The sequence below is a fragment of the Centropristis striata genome, chromosome 16 (genome assembly GCF_030273125.1).
Source record: "Centropristis striata isolate RG_2023a ecotype Rhode Island chromosome 16, C.striata_1.0, whole genome shotgun sequence".
Taxonomy (NCBI): domain Eukaryota; kingdom Metazoa; phylum Chordata; class Actinopteri; order Perciformes; family Serranidae; genus Centropristis; species Centropristis striata.
Genome location: NC_081532.1, coordinates 13,200,770 through 13,225,598, shown reverse-complemented (window position 1 = coordinate 13,225,598; position 24,829 = coordinate 13,200,770). Strand labels below are relative to the sequence as shown.

The window sequence follows — 24,829 nt, the reverse complement described above, 5'->3', positions numbered from 1 at the left end:
ATGTTATGTTTTCAGCTTGGATTGGTTGTTTGTTTGTCAGCAGAATTACAGAAAAAACTACTGGTCTGATTTTCATACATCTTGTTAGAAGGGTTTACAATACCATGATCCAAGCAAGAACACATTACATTTTGGAGCGAATCTGAATCATGGGGCAGAACAAAATATGGCATTTGGCCTTGCTGTGCCCTTCTAGGTTTTTTTTCCCCTCAAGATTTTTTACATTGGCTTGAAAATAAATCATTTCCTTTTCCTTATTTGCTGTGAAAAGTTTAACAAAAAAAAAATCAGTTAAATATGAATTTGCTCTCTATGTCGTCATTATGAACCCATCATCATTTAAAGCTGCTATATAGCCACACCTCCTGCAGCTCCTCCCCCCTCTGCTCGGCCGGGTGAGAGGTGGTTTAAAGGTCGCCAGCAGCCTAAAGAGGGAGAGAGTGGGCTTGATGACCGACAGCCAAGCAGAGAGGGGAGTGGGGAGGAAGAATGGGGGGAAAGGAGGAGGAGGAGAAAAAGAGGGAAGGGGATGGAGAGAGGAGGAGGGAGGAATGGAAAGCGTCCACCAGCGCAAACACCTCTGAAACAGAAACATCCATTTAGCAGCGAAAACAAGCCCCCCTCACAAGACCTCCGTGAATGGGCCACTTCAGCCGGCCGAGGAAGTTCCAACGAGGGGCAGGATGTTCCCCTCAGGACGCACTTGAGACGGGCTGAGGGCCAAAAGCCTGAATACATAGACCCCTCTCTCTCTCTCTGTCACTGTCCAGCTTTGCCCTCCCACCCGGCCCGAGCGGCTTCAGTACCCCTCCTCCTCCTCCCGGGCCCCCCCTGCCTGCCAGCCTGCTCCTTCCCCTCCTACCAGCCGTTTACTGAGCTGCAGCCAGCGAGGCGGCGAGGGAGGGCGTGGAACTGTACTCAGCAAACAAAGACAGAGGGGCAAAGACTTTCCGTGATTAAAGAGCAGTTAAGATGCTATGAGAGGCTAATTTGTTCACTGTGTGACAGAATCAACAGGAACTGGGGGCAGCTTTTCCTGCTGCAGTTTAATGCAGAATACCGCTTTGATTTAAAGTTTAAGCTTGTTTACTTGTATTTACATCCAGTGCTTTCCACTCACTGCAGCCTTTATGCATGCCAGTACGTTATTACATGTGTTTTTAAATATAATTTCACTGTGTCAGTATTTCACTGTGTAAGTATATAAAGTATATTTGTATATATACAAATATACTTTGTATGAATATGCACACATGTAAATATCTAGAAGAAGAGACTGAAGACCCTACTCTTTACTCTTCACTCTTGATCTACACTGACGACTACGACAAGTATTGCACTGACCGATGACCACTTGTGTCCTAATGGACTCGAACTTGACCCATGGCACTTACTCTTGCTATGTTACTTGACTTCATCCTTGCTTGTGTTGTATTACTCTCATTTGTACGTCATTTTGGATAAAAGCATCTGCTAAATAACATTGTAGAATTGTAGATTGTACAACTCTACAATGTTAACCCTGTTAAGGGCTGACAACATCGCCAAGAAATCATAGTTTCTACAGCAGAAATATGACCCACTTTACAAGAAGAAACAGAAACAAAACAGAATTAATAAAAAGCATGGCAAAAAGACATTTCTTGGCAAACAGAGATCAGATCAAATAACACATGTGCACTGTTGTTGGTTACAGTCTTTGTTCAGGAAACAGAGCTGGCTCAGGTGTCATTAAGGGCGTTACAAAGATACTTCTGATCTCTTGTGTGTGGGTTTGTTATCGCACCTGATTTGAATGTAGTCAGACAATTGAATGGGCGTTTATCAGCGCTTATCGACCCATACCTATGGGCCAGTAGAGCCATGGTCCACCTGTTGGTAGGCCAATATATCTTTATCAGCCCTTTCAAATACGGACAATAGATTTATTTCTCGAAGGTCAGGGCTATAAAGTTCCTGGTTAGGCATTATAAAATAAACTTGAAAAAGTTAGATAAAAGCATATACGTAAATGCAAAAAACTGAAGTAGTTATGGGGATGACGTTAAAACCAGAAGTGAAATAGTCATTTGTGGTTAGTGCTTATTAGCAAATGTTAAATTAAATTGCATACAACCCATGCAACTGTGAGGCACGAGGCGACCTCTGGTGGAAGTAGTAATTATGGCAGAAGAAAAGCAAGTCAGGTGATGTAGTATAAAAATCGACAAAGTCCATGAGGCAGGAAAGTCCGAGTGGATGGATCATGGATGTATTTTAGGACCTGGATACCAGATCCAAAGATGACGTCTATTCAGTCCAATAAGTATATTGTATATATAATATTGTGGTCTTTGTGGAAAATGCTTTTTAAGCTGCAGGGGGATTTTTTCGCTGCAATACAGTGAGTGGCCACTGGGAAAAATTACCTGAAAGGCTGAGCGGTGCTGCAATAAACAGTTCTTGTAATACATTCTATGATGGATGGATAAAAAACACAGGATTTTTGGGATTAGGTTAATTAAAATGTAAGTTAACTTACTTATTTCAACCCAAACTATGAGCTTTTGAACCTAACCATGTAGTTACATTTGACCATTTTTGACCGTTTAAACTGTATCCTTTTCACAAAATTAAATGTGACAATATGAACGGGCATGTATTCAAAACAGCAAACATGTGACTGTTTCACACTTTAAAGTAGGACATCATTTGAATTTTTATAGTGGGAAACGATGACATGGCAAAGGTGCTTAACATCAGCACCTTAGCATTTAACTCAAAGCACTGCTGTCTCCAAGATCCACCAGCATGGCTGCATAAAAGCAAAATCCTAAAGTATATTTGTCTAATTTCTATACAAAATATCTAATACACTTAATAAACACCTTTTTTTAAAGACATATTAACAAGCAAATCTTCCATTGTTCCATTGCCAGATTTTCTTTTCATTTTCACTACAAGCAAGAAACACCTTTATATTCATTTTTCTTTGAGGTGACATTTTTCCAGTGCAGACTCTTATTCTTGCGAGCATGTGTGCCATCCAGGTCCAAAAGCTTGTTTGTATTCAGTTTCACCCGCAGTGAGTTTGTGTAGAAGGAAAACAAGCCCTGATATCCGCGCCTGTGCTGACAAAAGAGTTCAGACAAAACAAACCGAGACACTCTGCAAACAAACTCACTGTGGAGTGTGTATTCTGTGGTATTTTGGTTTCATTTCATTTACATAAACTTCCAAACTTTTGATTTGTTCACCATGAATTACAAAGTCTGTTTGGCTTTTTCTTCTTTTTTTGTGTGTTGGACTTGTTTTTGCCACAGGACCGGTTTGTTTTTCCAAATACATGCTCTCAGTGACAGACACAGCAATGACAGTGAACGCTATTATAACATGTTTATTGAAAACCTTTTTTGACAGCATAGTTTGTCAGGCACAGAGAGAGAGAGAGGGAGAGAGAGAGAGAGAGAGAGAAAGAGAGAGTTGTGAAATAGTTTTTTTTTCCCAGTGGGAGATGTTTGCCCAGAGGGTTTGTTGTGGTGGAATGTTACAGAGGATTCATCATGATCAAAACAGGTACATTGCAACAAACAAGCTATGAATTACAAATAAAAAAAAGTCACATAATGCCAAATGGTTAGTTCCACCTTTCTATGTTAGAAACATGAATACAGACGGAGGAAAAATAAATTATGTGGGACTGGAAAAAAAAGGACAAACATGATTTTGTCTCGCTATTGTTGTAAAAAAAAAAAAAAAACCTGAAGTGGAATGCAAAATGAGACAGAGCAGAAAGAAAATAAACTGTATATGAAAATCATTTCCTCTCTAAGATTCTTACAAAATAGCTCACACGGCTACATAAAACTCTACTCATGTACATCAGCAACGTAAAAGCATATTTCAAACTATAAATTAATCTGGAGCTAACATTGTCGGGTTAGAGCTGCGTGAGAAAATGAGAATGGGATGAGAAGCTGTGTTAAAACTAACCATTCCAACCTGGGAAACAAAACATTCAGTTTTGATATCTCTAGCATTGATTACACCCCATCTCCTCTCAGGTTCTCATCTTAAATCCTGATTTTCTTTTTGTAGAGCGGAAAAGAGAATAAATAAGTCAGTCAGAGTGGAGACGACAGGTGGTGAGAGGCTGATGTGTGACTGTACATACAGTAAAAGTCCCTCCCTGCTGTTTATTCAAAGAAAGCGTGTTCACTCTGAAAAGCATTTGTTGGCTTTAACTTGTGTCTAATGAGCAACACACATCTGGCACTACTTTCACTGCCAATACTGATATTGTTGCATTAGAGCTGAGGATATTTTGCTGATATAAATACTGAGTTTGTTTTGATGAAAAATATTCTGAAACAGAATTTAGACTCGGATACTATTTAATGCCCCATTAAAGTTTAATATTTCAGTTTTTTCCTCCTGGTTAAGCCGCATTATAACTCAAAAGCAACATTAATATATAATCATAACATTTTAAAAACAAAACTGTATCCTGTCTGTGTCACTGCTGTCCAATGAAATGTGTATTTTATCTCCAATTTTGTTGAAATAATGGATCAAAAGTTAAGTCTAACGGGAATCATTGCTAATATTAAACACACCCAGAAGCTTGTCAGTGTTATTTCTTTCTTTTTTGGCAAATTTACACTATTAACAATATGCCGAATTAGCTATTAACAGTTCTTGTTTGCTGCATACCCATGCATGTAGACAAAGGTGTCATGATATTATTTTGGTTGTGAAGAAAAACTAAAAACCTGGTAAGTCTGAGTTTTTTTTATCATGATTTCAAAGCAGATTTATGTATGTTTACATGCTGAAAAACTCTGCTTTAGATTAAACTACATTCCCTTAAACAAACTTGTAGATATAGAACACCCATTAGGTTATTTAAAAATGTCAAAAAGCTGAGAACAGGCAGGTTTTACTTAGACACCAACAAAATGTATCAGCTAATGGAAACACTGGTCTAATACTTGGAAAAATCTGAAGGGAGGTCAATAAATTTAGTTCTTGGTTGCCATTTTTTCTTCTATTTTGGATCTCCAGAATTCCACGCTAATGTTTTAATTTGTCTGCTCACACAACACACGTTAAAAACAACACATCCTTTTACAGAGAGAGACAGAGGCCTTCAGAGTTTCAACAGGCCAGAGGAGGGACTAAATAAAATAAAAATAAAAAGGGGGGGGGGGGGGGTCATTATCTTGTAAAATAACTACTCTACATCATCTGTATCATCTTCTGGCTCTTTAATGAAAAACAGCACTGAAAAAGCAGATAGCTATGAATAAAAATACTCTCACCATAGGGAAAGCTTTTACCCAGCATGGAAGAATAAATAAAACAAAACAACGTTTCATTAGATCCATCCAACCTTTTACACAAGTGCCTTTTTGTCTGTCTTGTTCACTCGGGAAAAAAAGAAGAAAAAAAAAGGCTAACACGTACATAGCCTGCTTCTGATAAGAACTGCTTCTTTTATTTTGATATATTTTTGTTGCAATTATACATTCAAACTGAATCAATTAATCTCCTTTTTGTTCGCTAAATTGTTCCAGGCACTTCATAGATTTGGGCCAAAACTGCAAAACTGTACTCAGAACAGAAATAACGATATTGGATGTAACTTTCACTTTACAAAGGCCTTGTTTCTGTAAATAAACCAATGAGAAAGCACGTCATTTGGTGCTAAAAAACATAAAAATCTCCCAGTGTAGCAAAAGAATTAAATACATAAGTACTTTTATTATTTGGGGGGCGTTCATTAAGTACTGACACAGTCTTGTTGGGTGTCTTGACACAAATTTAAAGTTCACACACTGGAATAAGGCCATTGCAGAGCAAAAGTGGTACCACCGTTTCCATTTAGCGAGTGAATCATGTTTCTGAACCCTTCAATTCCACTTAAACGTCGCTTTCCCTTTTGTGACTTTGCTAAAAAAAACCCTCTGTAAACATTTCAACCCTTACGCTTTTTTGGGGTCAGATGGAGAGAAGACTGCATATTAAAATAAAGGAAAAATAAAAGGGGAGATATCCATTTGGCAATCCCGTGATCCTTCCCTGCACGTGTAACCTCCGCCCGCCTACATTCGACAGTGCAGCATTTGGTTCAGAGATGTGGTGAACTCGGTGAAATAGACTTTTAAGACTAATTTGGCACTTTTTTTGTTGTTGCAACTAAGCTGTAAGGATCCACCACAGACTTCAGAGTCTCCTTTAACAAACAGATATATATATATATACTGTATATATTTTCTTTTGTTTGCTGTGTGATTTGTAAGTCGCACAGCATGCCTTCATTTCATTTCAGTATTAATACTATAGAGCAGCGATAAAATCTCGAGCGTCTGGGCAGGACTCAAGCACAAAAGGACATAACAGCTTTTTTTTTTTTACATTTCAAGCTGATGTTTTTATCCAAGAGTGTGCACACAGGTGCTGAGTGTCTTGCTCAAGGGCACTTTGACACCCCTCACACAGCTGATTAGCATTGACCCTGTGACCTTTCTGTTACAATATAAGAGTTTGAAGCCTTCAGAGAGACCTTTAACTAAAAAAATTCCACATATAAATGCTAAAAAACACCAGATAATGGTGAGTTTTTGCATGGATTTAATTAATTCTTGTATATTGATGTAATTTTTCATCAAGGCTCAGAATAAAGGAGCGAGACCTTTCTAGACTATTGACGTTCAGCAGTCACACGACTGTTTAAGAGGAACAGTTTCCGCGCTTTTACTGGACTCAAAGCCCCAGAATGCATTGCAGTGTAAAACAGAGTAAGTTTGTGGTAAGAAATGCAACGTTCACGTTTCTTTTTTGGTTCTTTTTGCTCTTAAAAAAATCTATTGCTTTTAGTTCTCTTTCACGTTTTTCGTGATTTTCTGAATGCTGCAAGTCCAAGCATGTTCTCCAATAACTGCTGAAAAGCATTCTGGGAAATGTAGTTATAACTAAAGTTGTGTAAGTAGGAGGATTTTTCATGCTGCTGAGGTTCTCTGAAGGCTCTTTATGATTCACAGCTAGTTGTTGTTGGTGTTTAATATGTCTTTAAGTACTTCAGCCGTACTAAAAGGCCTCTCTGTACATTTCTCGAAGCGCTGCTATTTCTTGCCCAGCAAGAGTTAATCGTTGCTTTGATATTGCAAACGTCAACTTTTCAAAGCCAGAATTTTGAACTAAAACATCCAGCTTCCCTTTCAGCGGGAGCCTTCAGTTCACGAGTCCTCCTCTGGAGGTCGAATCACACTCGCTCCCAAAAATCATCTTTGTGTCTGTCATACATTCTTATTAAAAGAAAGAAACAGTGAACAAAAAAAATAAAATAAAGATGGATCAAAAACCAGAGGAGTCTGTGAAAAATAACGTTGCAGTTCTGTTGTAAAATAAGTTACGAAAAAAAAAAGAAATAAAAATCTTTGCGTACAGTACTAAAATCCTAAACTAGACCTTTTCGAACTTAAAAACCACATGTTAAGTCTATAAATATCTATACAAATATACACGTTAATTATTCAAATAAACCTTTTCTGTATCACTTTAAATGATTAAATGTTTTACACTTTCATGACGGTGTCCTCTAGATTGCAATGCTTCCATCCTAAAACAATACTTTAAAAAATGTAATTTTTTGTCTTTTAAGTACATGGCTGTGAACAGCAATATGATACATATTTGCATTTATATATTTACAATAAATCATTTTCTAGATACATAAAAAAAACCCTCTGAACCTCATTGTACTAATTACTGAATGGCCCTGAAACTTCGCCTCGATGAGGAATTTGTTCCATGATTATCATGTTTTTTTTCGGGATGCTAACGATGGCGTTCATGTAATCCTTTTTGTTGTTGAGGGTTTTCTGTGAAAGAAAGAGTCCCATCATTGAGTTGATTTCTGGCTTTGCTGGTATGTTGTCAATGGATTATTTTGGATCGCAAACTTTTATTGCGATCTCAGGGCTCCGTGCAGACGAGAGGATAAAAATCTGAGGTCCTCTCCTACTGGTTGCCAACCAGTCACTGACCAATGCCCTTCATTCCCTCCTCTTTGATCCTTTTTTCAGTCTCAGGAGGTTTTTTTAAATCCCAGTAGGCACGGAATGGTTTCACCCCACAGATTGTCCGTAACAAAAGACTGGCCTGAGTACAAAAATATAATTTCATTTCTGAAAAGAAGAACACAAACACGTTTCAACGGCAAAAATAATCCTTCAATGTTTCAAGAGTCCCTTGGGGGAAGATGAGGAGGAGGAGGAGGAGGAGGAGGAGGAGGAAACCTCAGTCAAAGAGGATTTCGACCAAGAGTTTAAGACGAATCGAAGAGCTGAAGCACTGTGGAAGTATTGCATGCTGAGTTTTCATTTCCATATCTTGAGGAGTCATTGAGAAACTGTGAGAGGAGGTTAATGTCCAACTCGCCTCCCCCCAGCTCACGTTTTATGTCCTTATCACGCCGTTACTGGGAAGCTGTTTGGGAAGACAGGGCTCGTCAGGCAGCGGGTCGTGGGCGAACACTGAGTCGTCTCCTGACGAGCAGGTGCTGTTGGAGTCCTGACAGGTGGGCGAGTACTGCTCGAAGGGCACCGCCAGGTCCAGGTACTCCTGTCAGAGGAGAGGTCAAAGGTTACACTGGGGTGTCATACTCAAATCCTGCTTCTGTGCCCACCAAGAATAAGTGAAGAATCATGTAGTTTTACTGTATTATCACTTATATTTTTTAGTCTGTTTGTAAGTTCGACAAACATCATGTGTACCTTTCTTACATCATTTGTATTTTTTTCTTTGTCTTATATGATTTAGGTAATGGTAATAAAGAGAACAGTACTTTCTATTGCCCTGTTGGATTATTACTTGTGCAAATACATAAAGCTGCAAAAAAACTCCAAACCTTACATTTAAAAGACATGAAACAAAAAAAATATTTGTTCCATGTTCAAATCTTGCATTTTAGTGTTAATATTTCTCTTGTTATATGCTGAATGCATGTATATGTTAAAAAAGTGTTTTTATATTAGGGCTGTCACAATTCTCTATATCCTAAATCCATTAGACTCTTGATTTCATGGTCACAATTTGATTACATTTTCGATTTAAACCTTTTTTGTTTCAGCCCATTGTTAGACTATCGAGTCTTGATTCATAAAGTTATACCGATCGTTGGTTTTATGCCCTGACAGCTTTCATTTACCTTCTCCATTTATTCTTTGAAGTGTCATAAAACTGTCGTATGTTTCTGGAATATACTGAACTAAGGCTATATGGTCAAATTTTTTATCTTTTCAATCCTGCTTCTGACTTGAAACCTTCAAAACCTCAAAAATCATTCAACATTACAAATTGTGACGCCCCTATTTTACATTGTAATCCTTCCTGTAAAATATTTTTGATGAGTCATCTTGAAGTATTATTATTATTGCATTAGACTGAAGATAACTGCTGATCTTTCCAACACATGAGGTCTCTGTTTAGCTAGCATGATGTTTGTTGTAGGGCAACTTTTTCGGACAAATATCTGTGTGCATGCGATTAAAGCCTGATAATAATCTAAATAACCATTAAAAAAAACATGAAATTGCCCTCCTACTCTGAGACTGAGATAGGCAGGGGAGCATTGGCACTCCATGCGACAGATGACTACATCAGAGATACATTTTTTCAGAAAGCAAATCTCCACTCCATTAAAAACCTTTATTATCCATTATTCTGGAGACAGGGTTAGAAAATATGGGACAAACATTTACGGCCACAAGGGAACTGCCGATTTTAGTAAAATTGTCTTTTTCCTGTTCCAAACAATCATTAAATCAGCTTTTATAAATCCAATGTTGGTCGACCTCTAGTTTAGATCTCAACATCTATTATGATGTTGAGAATTCATTTGTCTGAGTAAAAGAATAAATAAGTCAATACAGGTTAAAATATAAGTTAACAGTTATATCATTAAAAACAGTTCATGTGTGTAATATGTGATTAGAAAGAGACTAAATTTAATTTCATTGATTTGAGGTTACATTAAAAAGACTTCATTTCCCAAGATGCTCTAGGAGCAGACGTAACGTACGTGATTACGTCAGAGTTTGTTGTGTTAGCAAGAGATGTGGAACCATGGCATGAACGCACACGCTGTATGTTTTTTTGCTCTTTTTTATTTTTCACTAAAGAACGTCTGAATATGAAAGAAAAGGTCTTGCTTCGTTATTTTTAGTCAAGAAGTATTTTCTGCTACAATTGATGATGAAAACAAAATATTTCTAAAGAACCTATTCTAATCTACTAATTTCTAACAATGGGGATTATTTTAGTTAAATTTCTAGAAAAGTTCCAGTGGTCCAAGGTGACAGTAAGGTAATGTTTTTGTTCTAGTGGTTGTGTGTGGTGAGTGAGCAGCAGCTGTGCAGCAGGCAGACTTACATCGGTGGAGGTCATTGATAAAACCCGGTCGTGATCTTCTACCAGCTGTCTGAAGGTCGGTCTCTGCGATGGCACGGCGTGCCAGCACTCCCTCATGATCATGTACCTGAAAACAGCCACATCAAGGTTCAGCTCCTCTGCATCGCTTCCATTAAAATGAAATATAAACCCACAGCGAGTGCTCTCAGATCTCGGGCAGCTTCCAGTGATTCGTACTGGTCTACTTGATCTGCAGCTGGAGGCTGATGGTCTGTAATTGAGGTTTAAGTAAAGTAAAGGCTCATTGTTTTTGGTTTTTACCAGTTTTTAGTTTCTTTTGCTGTGTTTCCAGCTGCAAGAAGACACTGTTCACCACAGTTACCACAAAAATGAGGAGAAACCCCAAATGAGCTGCTGATCGTGTCTTATAATCTTTGGATCTCTCTAAGCAACTGAAAAAAAATCGAAATATGGCTAAACAAAGTTTTTAAAATCAGATTTTTCCTAGGAAATTTGTGTTTTAAAACCAGATTCTGACCAGTTTTTTTAGCCTAAAACACTTTGGGTATTTTCGAATATATAAAAAAAAGTTCTAAATTGTAAATAACACTTAAAGAAGGATAAGGATACATTTAATCTACTAAAATCTTCATTTTCTTTATATCTTAGAGGTTTTGTAACCAGTTATGGTAACTATAAATGAAGGCTTGTGCTAGAAAGAAAATCCCAAGTGAAATATTTAATTCATGAAATGAACATCGAAAAAAACTAAATTATACCATAACTTTAATCCATAAAGACACCTACAGTTCATGGGTGCAGTTGGCGGGTTTGTCCATCCGATGTCCCTCCTTCAGCAGCTTAAAGAGCTCTTCTACAGGGATCCCCGGGTACGGCGAGCCTCCCAGGGTGAAGATCTCCCACAACAACACCCCATAGGACCACCTGAACACAAACACACAATGAATACAGATTAGAGGTCAGAAGGCACTCATGATCTGAAGCAAGATGCTTGTGTCCCACAGATAAACAAATTAATGTGGTTGGGCAAATATTGATCTCCAGTAATGCTTACTGCACTCAATTTAAGAATCAATCCGGCATTCTTATTGTCTTGGGCAGTCAATCAATATTTGTAAAAAAAACAACAACTCGTCCCTCAAGCCAGAAAGGAGACAAGTAAAAACTCATTGGAGAGAAATGGAAGACGGATTATGCTCTCTTAATAGATATAAAGGTGATATGAAAAAAAGAGAAGTAATTGATCCAACAGATCGTGTCAGTTTGTTTCTGGGCATCAATCTTTATATAAAGTTTAATTCCTTACAATAGGTCAGTGTAGCTTTTAGTAAACATTACTCAAACATGAACAAATAGTTTATTTGTTGACTATTTTCCGCTGCAATTGTGTATCAGTTGCCTCGGTCCAAACATTTAAATCGTCGTGACATGAAACAGCTCGACTAAAAAGCCACCGATCCAATGATCCACAGCTTTGACTAACAATTAGCCAATCAGTGCCATGGGCGGGACTAATGCTGTCAAGCCATTGCCAAGCTGTGCGTTTACATTAATGCCATGTTTCTCAACTTCCCAACTTTATAGTTAGTTTTCTTTCTGATTGGTGTCACTCTTAAAACCAATACGTTGGATTGGCACCAGTGTCGACTTAAGATGACTTTATATTCAGGTGGAATGATTGATAAGCAGTGTTTGGTTTGGGATAATCGGTTAGAGAGGAAGCAACGTCAGACTGAATGTTTGTGTTTGATATCAGGCAAATTTGGTCGTGTGAGCTCAAAAGCATTAGGCACACTTCCCAAGAGATTTAAGGCGCTTTCACAACCCAAAATTTTGTCCAATTCAATTGAACTCTGGTGCGGTTAAATCCTTGTAACGGTTCATTTTGGTGGCTTCTGAACTCTCCAATCGTATTCTGGTATGGACCAAAACTACCAGTCTGACACCACTTGCGAGAGGGGCTCTCAGTTTGTTTCCAAACAAACCCGAGTGCGGTTCGATCTCACTTTGAACGTAATCCGACCCAATACAGGAAATTAACCGAAATGCAGCGGATTGTGGGCTACCTGCACAGGCATTTTGTGAGCTGTACATAGAGCGGCAGATGCAACATGACTGGAAAAGGACTGACTTTGACTTTTGCTGAAGTCTGATGTTTGATTGATGCATTTGGTAGGAACACCAGAGCAGGATAGCGGCCGGTAGAGTGAAAGTTACTCCATGTTGCTTTGTGTATTTCCATGTTTACATGTTCCACCACCAACTTTCCAACCAATAAGAAATAATACTCTTTCCAGCTTCGCAAAAAAACCCCAAAACAAACCAGAAGTATCAATTTCACTCTGATTCGGACGAATCAAGCGGACTTGGGTTGTGAAATTGTCCTTAATCACCTTTACATTGTTCTGATCGCTTAGTTTTAATAGCAAAATGCTAACATAATGTGTCCTGAGCACCAAAACAGCCAAAAGGAAGCACAAAACATGAATAGAGAAGCTTCTTATAGTGTGTCTGCAGTTACAGTGCAGCTGCTGCCTGTTGTAGAAACTGTTGCACATCCTCTAACACGAGCCCTCCTCTCTGTCTCTCCGTCTGTGTCAGTGAACTGCCGCATATTCCTAAATGGCTAAAAAATGAGGGGCGGTAATCAGATAATGGCGGTCTATTAACCCAGTGTACTATTGTTCGGCCGCTGGTCCAGTGAATCAGAATCAGACCCCTCCTTCTACCGCGGGCGCTCAGCGGGTTTAATCTAATTATCCATGCTGCGGTCCAGAGGGTGGAAAACAGGCGCGACTGGCCGAGTCGGATCGCCCTGCGTCCAAACACACGGAGTGAAAGGGCACTGAGGACTTTGGGTGAAAGAGAGACATCAATATTCAGAGGTAAGAAAAAGGAGGAAACTGAAGACTGACATTGAAAATAACTGAAGCCTAACTCATTATCCCTGTTGTGGGATAAATGAGGTCTTCAGGGTCAGGACGGGTTCAGGACCATCTCAGGGACGACCACAGGAATCAGCAGCAGACTGTTTATATTCACAGCTAGCGGTCGAGCCGTGAGGCAGCTATTGGGAACAGGCAATCATGATGTAAACACTTAAATTTTTATCGGCACCTGCAGCAATAAAAGACTGAGAAAGAAGGAAAACATCACTGTGAGGTTTGGATGCTCTGTGAATGGTAGAGACGTTTGTATTCGGTCCAATTTGAGCAATATTGGTTTCTTGACGGCCGATACAACACTCATGTTTGTGGATTGAAGCTGCCAATAGCTGTATACCCCCCCCCAAAAAAAACAAAACAAAAAAAAAACAAAAAAAAAACAACAACTGTCTTTTACACACTCTAAGATGAAATCTGGACACAAAGACTCTTTTCTCTTTCACTTTCTTATGCTTCCTTCTGCACACAGATCTTGGATCACTCAAAATATATGATCATATTTATATCAAAAGTACAAAAAAATGCTCTATGGAATCGCTGGATTTACAGGATTGTTGCAACCATGTTTAAACAGACCTGAATTATTACAAATTTAAGACACCAGAATACTAAAAAAAAAAAATCTGGTTTCTTAATCTTGTTTTTAAAAAAATTAACTATATCACAATATATACTGATGTTGGATTGTAAAATTATGTTAGAATTAAAGTGTGGTGCTGCTCCACATGTCCTAGAAGATGTCAGTGTCCTGGACAAGTATTATCTCTGTTAACTGAGCTTCAAAACAATTGATATGGAGGCCATATAAAGAATTTCATGCTTGTTAATTTAATAGAGGAATGTGTGGAAAATAACATTTGAAAATCATTCAAATTTTACTTTAAATAAGTCAGATTTTCCAAATAATAAATTACCAGAAAGTGGAAACCTTCATGCTTTTATTGGTTTATTGGTCTGGTTTTCTATCATATATATTATTTCTATGAATGAGTCAGTGCCAAAAGCTTTTGTATCATGCTATATGCTGCATGGTTTTGCTTTGCTTTTAACTAACTAACAGGCGGAGGAATTAAAGATCCATATCTGCACTAAATAAGCCTGAATTTATCTGTATTTAAAAGGTGAAATCAAAACTGTTTCTCTGCACAGAAAAAGTGTGAAACAACTGTGTTAATATCCAACAAAAATGGCTCCCTGAGTTTTCTCACAGCCAGTTCTGTCCTTAGAGTTGTAAATGTCTGGAAAGCTGTCGGAGCTGTGAAGCCAAACTGTGGCGTGAGAGCTGCTGCACGCAAAGGTTTCCTCCCATTCAGTCCTTTTCTTGCTTCTTTGTCGCTTGATTGTGTGTCAGATTTGCTTAAATGTGTTTTAATTGCCCCCCCACCCCCCACCCCGGTCTGTTTCAGCGTAACAAATTTCAGTTAAAACCATCACAGGTCAAAAGTCAGAGTCCCCCGGGGTGTGTGAGAGTAAACTGGCTGCGGAGCGACTACTGTATGGAGGGAGGAGGAGGTTTGGCGGGAGGATTGACTCTGTAATCCAGACCTGCTGAAATAACAGAGCGGGCTGATTCTCCTCTCGGCTTGTTCCCAGTCTAGTGTAATCACACGGCGGGCCAGTGTTGACAGGGGCCTGTGTTTGGTTTGGATGGCTGTGCTGGGGACACAGCGTCTGGCTGCAACCAGTAGGGGGGTGCGAGGAGCGGTTCGGGGGGGGTTCAGCTCGCTGCCGCAGCACAGATTGACTTTGTGACCTCCTCTCCTAAACACACCTTTCTTCTCCTGATCGCAGGAATCAGAGGTCGTAAAGGTGAGTTTGTTTTCGGCGGCCTGATTTCTTTGAGTTGTTGTGGAAAAACACCCCGAGGGAACACCTTGTGGTAAATCCACTGACCCTCTTATCGCCTTCTGTTCTGGGGCAGATTGGATTTACGCTTATAAAACGTGATAAATCCACCGACTCTCTTATCTCCTTCTGTTCTTGGATTTATGCTGACAAAACAGCAAGTTTGTTGAGGCTCTGTTGTCTTTCTGTCTCTCTCTGATGTCGTGTACGGAGATTAAAGAACAAACGCAGCGAGGAATGTGCAGCCACTGATACACAAGGAGCTCAGGATTATCAAGGGAGCGCAGATGACAGCGAGCGGGAGATATTTGGGAAGGGAACGCTATGATTCCATATTCACACGCACAAACTCAGCGTTTGATGCTAACGCGCTCAGTCATTATATTTCAACACTCGGATTCCTCCGGTGTGCAGCAGCTCCACATGAGCGGGCAGTTGGCATGTGGCAATTGGTTTGTGCAAACTTACACGTCGCTCTGGTGCGTGTAGACCCGGTCGAACAGAGCCTCCGGAGCCATCCATTTCACGGGCAGACGACCCTGCAACAACAGAACCGCTTGGTCAGCAGAACCATTCTGTACACAGCAGACAGCAAAACATGGACCCAAACACACAGAGTCCAGACACCTTGAACTTCAGCTCACCTGTCCTTTCATAACAATCTCAGCCACATTAATTTACTATAACTGTCGTATTCTGAACTCCTTGGACTGTTCCTCCTTCCTACTTGGACACTGAATTCATATCAATAATGTTTTTTCTTTTCGTTTTCTTGAGTGTAAAAATCTTCATGCAATCTTCAGCATATGTTCATCATATAATGGAATTATTTCTGGTTTACTATATATGTCAGACTTTATTTTTGCAAATGTATGATTATATGCTAAAGAAAAGATGAATCTCAATGTGTTCATACATTTTTTTATGTTTATCTTTTTCCTTTATCTTTGTTTGTCACAAATCTTAAAATGAGGCATTTCAGACAATCATAAATGGATGATCTATGCATAAAATATCAAAAATAACACTTGCATAGGAATGTCACTTGCTAAATCTCAATAAAAAATTTTTAAAAAGAAAGGTTGATATCATCAAAGTACTGTTATAAGATCAAGTATTCTATGACCTCAATTTGATGAAGTTTCTTTCTCTTTAGAAAATTTCTTGCTGGGTAAAATGGCCGCGGTCTCCCAATACCTTCCATTTAGTCAAAGTCAAAACTGACAATGATGAGCCAATAATATTTTTCTGACAGAGAAACCAGATGGAATGAGACTCACGTTTGTGGTCTTTTTGTAGTAGTCTATATTGTGCACATCTCTGGCGAGGCCGAAGTCGGCGATCTTCATAACGTTGTCCTCTGTCACAAGGACGTTCCTGGCTGCCAAGTCTCTGTGGATACACTGAGGGAAGAAGTACAAACGCCTATCAAACACACAACAAATTGCACACACACATATTCTCGTACATAATGACAACTTTCATTTACCATTGACTACTGATTACTGACTACTACGACTCAAAGGCATCCTACTTTCAACCTTGAAACTTATTCCAAACATAAATTAACCTTGAAACTTATTTAAATCTAATCCCAACAACATCATTTTAATTTTTTTTTAAAGATCTTAACTGTAATTTCAACCTTTAAAGTGTTACAAAACTCTAATATCTAAATGTGAACTAACCCTAACCCAGTCCTCATTCTTGATGGAGGTACGCCAGATCTGCTCATTGTTCCAATGTCCGGTTGGTACAACGAGTCCAAAAGTACACACTAGAGCCCAGTTACTGCCAACATGCTTCTCAAAAATCTATCATGGTGTAACTCTGTGGTTAGGAAATGGTAGGTTGAGGTTTAGGTACAAAAAACAACTTGGTTAGAGTTGGAGAAAGGACTTCTTTGTGCCATTGGCATGTCAGAACAATTGCATGGCAACACAAATCTGCCAAATAAACGCAAGGACTTTTGGGGTTTTGGCTAGTCATTTTTCATGATGGCAGCCAGGTCACAAACTTTCTCATTTTATAGCTGATCAGTATGCTAAATTATTTTCTGAAACATTTGAGGTGGGAAAAAGAGAACACAGGCACAGAATCTTGATTCCTTTTCATCAGCGCTGCCTAGCTTGAAAATTTGATCTGAGTTTTGGTGCAAGTTGAGTTGTGATTATGCAAATTCAGTTACAGCAAATGGTCACGCAACTGGCTGAGCTGCTTCCATCATGCGTCCCACAACCGTTGACTTCACAAATGTCAATAGATCCAGTGTATCTCTACCATTATTCTATCACATAAACAAAACAAAAAAAATGTCAACATGGCAAAGGTCAATTGATGACATTTCCAGTTCACGCTAAGGTTATAAGATAACATGTTTTTTAAATGCACAGAAAATGCATTTGAAATATATTTACTACATTTAATTTACAGTGTCTTGCCCTGCCTCACATGCCCAAAAAACATTCTAATTTCCTTATTTTCTGAGGAACAAACATGCACTCATCCACACACAGAGCTCAGTTAAGTCAAGCAGTGATTTGCATTTCAACATCAGCGACACATCGTGGTGGCGGCTGACCTTCTGCGAGGCGAGGTACTCCATGCCTCGGGCAACCTGGTAGGCGCAGGACACGAGGTCTTTGAAGGTAAGCTGCTCGTCTGGGATTTTACAGGTGTCGAAGGAGTAGTCCATGCCCGGTGGCCGCCTCGCCCGCAGGTACTCCCTCAGGTTGCCTTTGGAGGCGTATTCCACCAGGACGTACAGAGGACCTGCGTGCGACATGGGGAGCGGGGGTCACTTTCAGAACACAGTTAATTTTCGTGTTAATTATCCGCGCTGCAATGAAGTGCAGCCTCACCGTCCTGCGTGCACGCTCCCAGCAGGTTGATAATGTTTTTGTGTTTTCCAATCATCTTCATCATTTCCATCTCTGACACCAGGTCTGACAAGTCTTTGTCTGTGGCATCATCTGAGTAAACAAAGGACAGTGTTATTCTAGTGAATATCTAGTGACAAAGGACAAAAATAGAGAGAACACTTCAGTTTGAGAATGTGGGAGGCATGAGACCAGACAAACTAAATTATTATGTGTACAGGGAATTTTTAAAGACATAGACACATCCTGCTGGTTTCATTCAGGAAATGTACAGAGCAGAGCACCTTTGCTGCTCTTGTCAAGGTCATGTACAACAATCACTAACCTTTCAGCATTTTCACAGCAACATCGAGCGGCTTATTGGGCTTCTCCTTGTCTATGCCGATGGCCTCGGCCATCACCACCTGACCGAAGCATCCCTCGCCCAGAGGTTTACCCAGAGTCAGCCTGCAACAGCAGCAACACAATCTTAGAGCTCTTTCAAGTGCTGCTGAAGGGTGTTTTTCAAAATAATTCTTCTACAGTTTTGAATGAGGCTGATTTGATTGCCAAGTACAATAAGTGGCGGGGGAAGGTGTCATTGTGACCGTGATGTATTGATGGCCTTCATGTTTTTACACCACATAATGCTACAAGGACAACAGCACAGTATCTGTCACCTCTGAAATATGTTGCCTGGCAAAAACAGCCACCATGTTTTCTTTCTGACAGGCATTTAGACAACAGTGATGAATGTTCATCTGCAGAAGTATTTGTTTTTCTCACCGCGTTCGTGGAAACTCCCATTTTGGGTCCGAGGGCAGCTCGAGCTCCGACACATTGGCGAGCATCGGTCCGTCGCTGGATGACAGGCGGGCGATCCTCACCAAAGGGGTGTTGGAGTTCATGGAGGAGTTGGAATCCAAGGACACCTGCTTGGGTGCAAAAAACAAACTGTTATAGACTCTGAAGAAGACGAGGTGGTGTGAGCTTAAACAATGAGACAGAGAGAGTGGAGAGGAAGCCTAACGTGACCTTTGACCCAACGCTGAATACTTTTACAAAGCATTTTATAACTAGCCTATAAAGGCTTATAACATTGACCTTAATATTCAAGTTAGAATCTAGTTAGTTTTAGTTTTACAGAGAGAAGAAAACTAAAAAAGAAAAAAGATTGTGTTGGCTCAGGTCATCAAAATTAGTCAAAAAGTCAAAATTGGAGTGGAAAACGAGAAAGTAAAGAGAAAATAAATTTAACTCAAGAAACATTTTTCTCTTGATAGTCTAAGTGATTTTACATGTCGAACACAAGGCCAATAACCCAGAAATTGAAATGGTAAATATAATTTAAAAAAAAATGTACTTGTCAGATGCCGCAAATGTTTAAGCTTTGGTTTGTAGAGAAAGGTGTGTTGGAAAATTCCCAGATGAACATATTAAAAAAATAATTCACCTTTCAAATTTAAAGCTTGAATTTAAGGTTGGAATGAATAAGTGAATAACTTCGAGATGGAATGCTTGCTGGCAGCGACCGACTGCAAACATCACACATCTCCGAACCAATGTCAGCAGCTCAGAGTTTCTCTAAAAAACAGCCTGACTCGTGACACCAGCAGTGACTTTTACAAACAGCCGGCCTGTGGCTGTGCACAGGAGGAATCAGGCAGTAACAAAGACGAATGAAGGAGGGAGCAGAGGTGGGCGAGTGCGTGGAGAGGTTGGACGGACGTCTCTATCCATCAGTGAGCTCCATTTCCAGACTGGCGGTCCTGCCGCCGGAGCCCGCCGGCTCGACATCCTCCCACCATTTATCTGACTGCTCGGGGGACCTGATGGCTCCGGCCCCGCTTTTGATGAATCTGTTTGTGTCAGAGTCTGCCAGCTCGGCCCCTTCAGGTGGGGTCCTCCAAAAACATGTCCATTTACAAGACTCCCCTCTTAAACTTCTCGACTTGGAGGAAAATGAGAAAAATGCTGTGAAGCTTTAAAAAAAAAAAACAACCCGACCACAATTTCAGAGGCATGAAAAGTAATATCTGATAGAACATGCCAGGGGGTTTATGGGAGATTTACTCAGAGTTATGAAAAAGAAAGGAGAGAACCAGGAGATTAGCTTTACAAAAACGAAGCAAAGATTACAGAAAAATGCAATAAGATCTTTCCCTGCACTGCCTTATAAGAGCATGTATATGAAGGTAGCAGAATAGAGAAGATTTAGAGGCTACAATTAGAGCATCTTTTAAAAGATGAGGCCTAATATTACCAAACAAGTCTGCTTTTATATAAAAAGGACTAATTAGGACATTTCCAACCTTTCCAGCTAAAGCCTGACTTTGGCTTTAACAGTCGTGTTTGTTTTCAAAGAACTGACTTTCAAGCAATAGGTTTCCTTTCTAAAATGCATCTTTTTGCATTTTGAGGAACACAACCCTTCAATTATGAAGCTGGAAAGCTGGAGCTTGCACAGAACAACCACACAGCTGCTGTGGGAGTCCAGCAGGGTGGAGCAGAGCGGATAAACTCATCTCAAACATTCAAATGATCTTTGCATCCGCAGTGCAAGCACAATAACTGAAGACTTTTCTGGATCACCGATATTGTAGGAAACACAAAGGACAAGAGCAACACTGAAGATAGAGAATTAGAAGAAGATATTGAAGCTCAAATAGAAGTCTTTTGATGAGAGTAAAGTGGAGTGACAAGAGGAGAAGATGAGGGTGAGGGTGTATCAATTAGTGTGGAGAGAGAAAGTCTGTAAAAGGAACTCTACCCTGACCTGCAGATAGCCCTTTTCCCTTTTTGGACATGTCTGATTCCCATTCCTGTTTTGACTCCAACCTGTCCTGGTCGAGCCACAAATGGATGTTGGCTCAATTTTTTCCTCTGAGCACAACCCCTCTGAAAAGTCTTTTTTTAAAAACTTCTTTGCTACCACCTAATCGAGGAGTTAATTGGATTTTTAATCTGACAAAGACACTTTTAAGATACAGAATCAAGTCTATAAACATCAGATCATAGCCAGTCTTAATCACAATGAGAATGGTATGATTTTTCTCATCTAATGCTCGGCAACAAGCACATTTTGCAAAATGTCGAACCATCCTTGAGTCTTGTTTTCAGTGTATTGCCTATTTTGGTCTCGAGCATGACTCTGTTCATCTTGTCCTGGTTTGTATTCTGTTTGAACTTGGTCGTGTATTTGACTCGGACCTTGACCGAGGTTTGTCTTGAACCCCCGAGAGCCATTGACGAGAAGAGCCGTGCAGACTGCGGGCTGCGGATATGCAGCTGCTCCACTTTATGTTTCTCTCCAAACAGTTGAGGGGCGAGTGTGCGTTACACAGAGTGAAATCTAAAACTAACACTGACAGTCACAGGAGGGCATAAATATCCCTGAGCTGAATCTGCTCCAAGATAAATGTGAACACATGTCACCAGTGTGATGCCTTCCAGCGTCCGCTCGACGTCATCAACACAGCGGGACAGAGAGAGATCCACGACAGATAGATGTACAATATCCGCCTCTATTCATTTATACTCTTAGCAGCGTGAGTTCTGTCCTGTGAGCAATTCTTCTTGAAAGTTATAGAAGTTGAAAAGACCGATGTTGCAAATATACACTCTTCTGCAGGATTCTCTACACGGCACGGATGCAAAAACAAACAACACTATTTTTCCATGACTCTCCATAACTAATTCAGGGTGCTGCTTCCTTGAGCTCATAATGTTACTCCTTTGATTATTGAGGTTGTTGTCCAATTAATTTAAATCCTGCTGCAGTTCAAATTTGTAGGGAAAAACCTGCTGAAAACAGCATCTGATGCAATCAAGTCCCTGATGTGATTTTTTAGAGAATATGTGCTTTTACTTGTTAAGCACCCTGGAAATTCAAAGGTTTCCCCAGCAACCCCTAAAATTTGTCTGATGCTCTAATTGAAAAAAAAGCTTAATTATTATGGCAAAATAATTACAGGTATATTTTTTCTGTTTTCTAGCAGGTTATATGATGTTTTCACCTCAATTTGGTGAAAAAAAGGGTCAAATTTCTACATAATTTCAACCACATCATCTGCATCATGTTCGATCAAACAAACATTAAAAAAAGCTAAATTGAACAGACAGGGAGAGAGAAAAAGAGGGAAAAGTGTTCATACGAATCTTGTATCTACTTTCTGTTACCTGTCTCTTGAGGGGGAACTTTGAAAGTTTCTGCACGGGCGGCGTAGGCAGCGTCTTCTGTGACGTCATCCTCATGCGGCACAGAACTACAATGACGACTGCGAGGATGAAGAGCACGCAGCCCGTCACATAGATGAGGATGTCGGCGTAGTAGTCCTCCTTCTCGGGGCTCACTGCTTTGGGAGGAGGAGGTCACAAGCGGCATGTCAGTCAAAACACACACAGTTATCCATACGTTTGCACACCTAATCTCACCAAAAATATTTTTTCTTAACAATTAAAGGGAACTATTTCTTTGCTCAGTACCAGATTTCAACTGAGCAGATTCTAGGATGCCCCTTTATATGGAATAACATCTATAAATCAAAAGAGAAACAGATCAGAAAGTAATCAGCTTGTAGTTTTATCCTGCAGCAGGTAATTGCACCTGTGATATGCTTCTCCCCAGGGAGGTAATTATTGTGTTGAACATCGAACACAAAAATGTCTTTAAATTGCCTCGTAGCCTTGAGACATTGAAACAGACGATCCGCTCTGATTAAAAAGCGTCTTTCAATGGAGGCTAGATTGCATGTTCGGCTCGTTCAATTAAAGGGGCGACGGCACAGTTGCAGCACACTTAAAACGTGTTAACAAGTAACAATCTATGATAATGCATGATAATTAGGTTTGAAAATGAATGTCAAAATGTGCTAGTGAGCAAAAAAAAGAATAGCAATCATCGTTCATTGAGTTGAGATGGAAGAAATGGGCGACAAGAATCCAAAGAGTGGCAGAGAGAAGAGGAATATACCTGGAAGCACCGTCAGCCAGGCAGAGTGGAAATTAAAACCGATAGAGTTCCCTGCCAGACAAGTGTACTCGCCCGCATCCTCAAAAGACACATTGGTCAAGGAGAGAACCTCTAGCTCCTTATCTGTAGTGTTAATATCAGCCGTCTGTGAAATGATGAGAGGGGGGAAAAGATGGAGAAGAGAGAAAAGAAAGAGAGGAAGAGATAAGATATCATGAGCCCAAAAGCTTCTTAGAGGAAACACCAAATACCCCTGGAGGAAAAGGACAGCAGTGAGGATTTGAAGGAGTCAGCGGATCTGTTTCCTTCAGCTGACAACACGACACCTGAAAACACCCAAGCAGCACCTTCACCACGCTGCGAAAGAAGCTGGCTGTTTCAATCTAAAACCACACACACAATGCAGAAAGCTGTTGCACTGCAAAACATCTTCTTATCAAGTAATTTTATGTCATTAAGTCCTAAAAGTGAACAAGTCTGACATTGCAGAAGAATATTTTAACAATTTTCTAGTATGGCTTTTTTCTGTCTTCTTTTAACATACAATAAAAAAAGAAAACAGGCTGAAATATTCTTCCGGCAATTTCAAATTTTTTTTGCTAAGTATTAAACAAAAGGTACTTGATAAGATGGTCATTTTTGCAGCACCACTTTTTTTTTTCACAGTAACAGTTTTCTTTTGGTTGCTGCTAGAACTCATGTGAGTTTAAATTAAACCAGCATGGAGTTTACCTGATGCCAAAGCAAAGCAGACCCATCACCAGAAATGATGGCACCTCGCTGGTGTGCTGGCAAAATCAAATGTGAAAAACGAGAAATGTTTCGACCTCTCAAACGCCTAAAAATGCTTTGAGGAGTGCCTCATGGATCTATTCTAGATCCAATGCTTTTTCGTGGTGTTTTCTTCCTAGGAGGCTGAAGTTTATTTGGTGTTTGTCAGGCTGTGTGTGTGTGTCAATGCATGAACCTGTGGATGCATGTGCATACATGGTTGCAGCTATTGCAATTGCTTTTTAATGAATTCTAAAAATTTAATTGAATGAAAAATTTGTTCATAGTCTGTAAAGTTTTCTTATCATTTGAAGTCACATATAAAAGGTATATTAAAACATTTTCTCTATTATTTCAGCTGTACAAACATTACATTTAGCATTATAAAGACAAATACTTTGTAGTTTGCAATATATTCAATATGGTTGCTTTGAAATAACCTTGAAATTACTCAAAAAGAGCATCCCTGCAGATGTGGCTTTTCCCCTTTGACTAATGGTTGGTGTGATGACCAGTGGGGGAGTTTTTAAACCCCATGTCTGATGTGGCTTGGTAGACGGTGGGGTGGGGGACTCTGGTTCCCCAGGCTCAGTAATGAACAGTGACATCCAGACCCAGTCATGAATCAGAGTCCTGCTGCATGCTTTCATATAAAAGCACATTAATACAGCTGAAGAACGCACTCGCAGGGAAATCAATACCGCTCTGTGTGTACAGTGTTTTTTTTTTATGTTGGCTTTTTTATGTTTGTGTGTGTGTTTGTGTGTAACAATAGTTTGTGGGGGAGCGAGGGCGAGGCTTTTGAAGATGTCACAGTAATTAAAGGTGTGATATTGTGTTTGTTATTGATTTGGGAGGAAGACAAAGTGGCACTGAGAGTTAAAATGGATGATAGCTACTAGCTAACACACAATGTGAGGCTTTAACTGTGTGTGTGTGTGTGTGTGTGTGTGTGTGTGTGTGTGTGTGTTGTCCTAATAGCAAGCCAGTGAGCCAATCAAACCCACAACCAAGAGGAGCCCCGC

The 24,829-nt window shown here is 39.8% G+C and overlaps 1 protein-coding gene across 1 annotated transcript in view; it reads right to left on the bottom strand.

Annotated features, from left to right (window-relative positions):
* Positions 1 to 3,427: 3,427 nt before the first annotated feature.
* fgfr3 (fibroblast growth factor receptor 3) overlaps positions 3,428 to 24,829 on the bottom strand; it is a 78,725-nt gene continuing 57,323 nt past the window's right edge. Inside the window, exons 8-18 of the mRNA XM_059352664.1 lie at positions 23,034 to 23,178; positions 22,241 to 22,416; positions 18,848 to 18,996; positions 18,408 to 18,529; positions 18,065 to 18,175; positions 17,785 to 17,975; positions 16,484 to 16,606; positions 15,672 to 15,742; positions 11,200 to 11,337; positions 10,414 to 10,519; positions 3,428 to 8,604 (exon numbers count right to left, since the gene is read on the bottom strand). Coding sequence (XP_059208647.1) covers positions 8,440 to 8,604; positions 10,414 to 10,519; positions 11,200 to 11,337; positions 15,672 to 15,742; positions 16,484 to 16,606; positions 17,785 to 17,975; positions 18,065 to 18,175; positions 18,408 to 18,529; positions 18,848 to 18,996; positions 22,241 to 22,416; positions 23,034 to 23,178 — 1,497 coding nt within the window. The 3' untranslated portion in view covers positions 3,428 to 8,439. The remainder of the gene's footprint in view (positions 8,605 to 10,413; positions 10,520 to 11,199; positions 11,338 to 15,671; positions 15,743 to 16,483; positions 16,607 to 17,784; positions 17,976 to 18,064; positions 18,176 to 18,407; positions 18,530 to 18,847; positions 18,997 to 22,240; positions 22,417 to 23,033; positions 23,179 to 24,829) is intronic.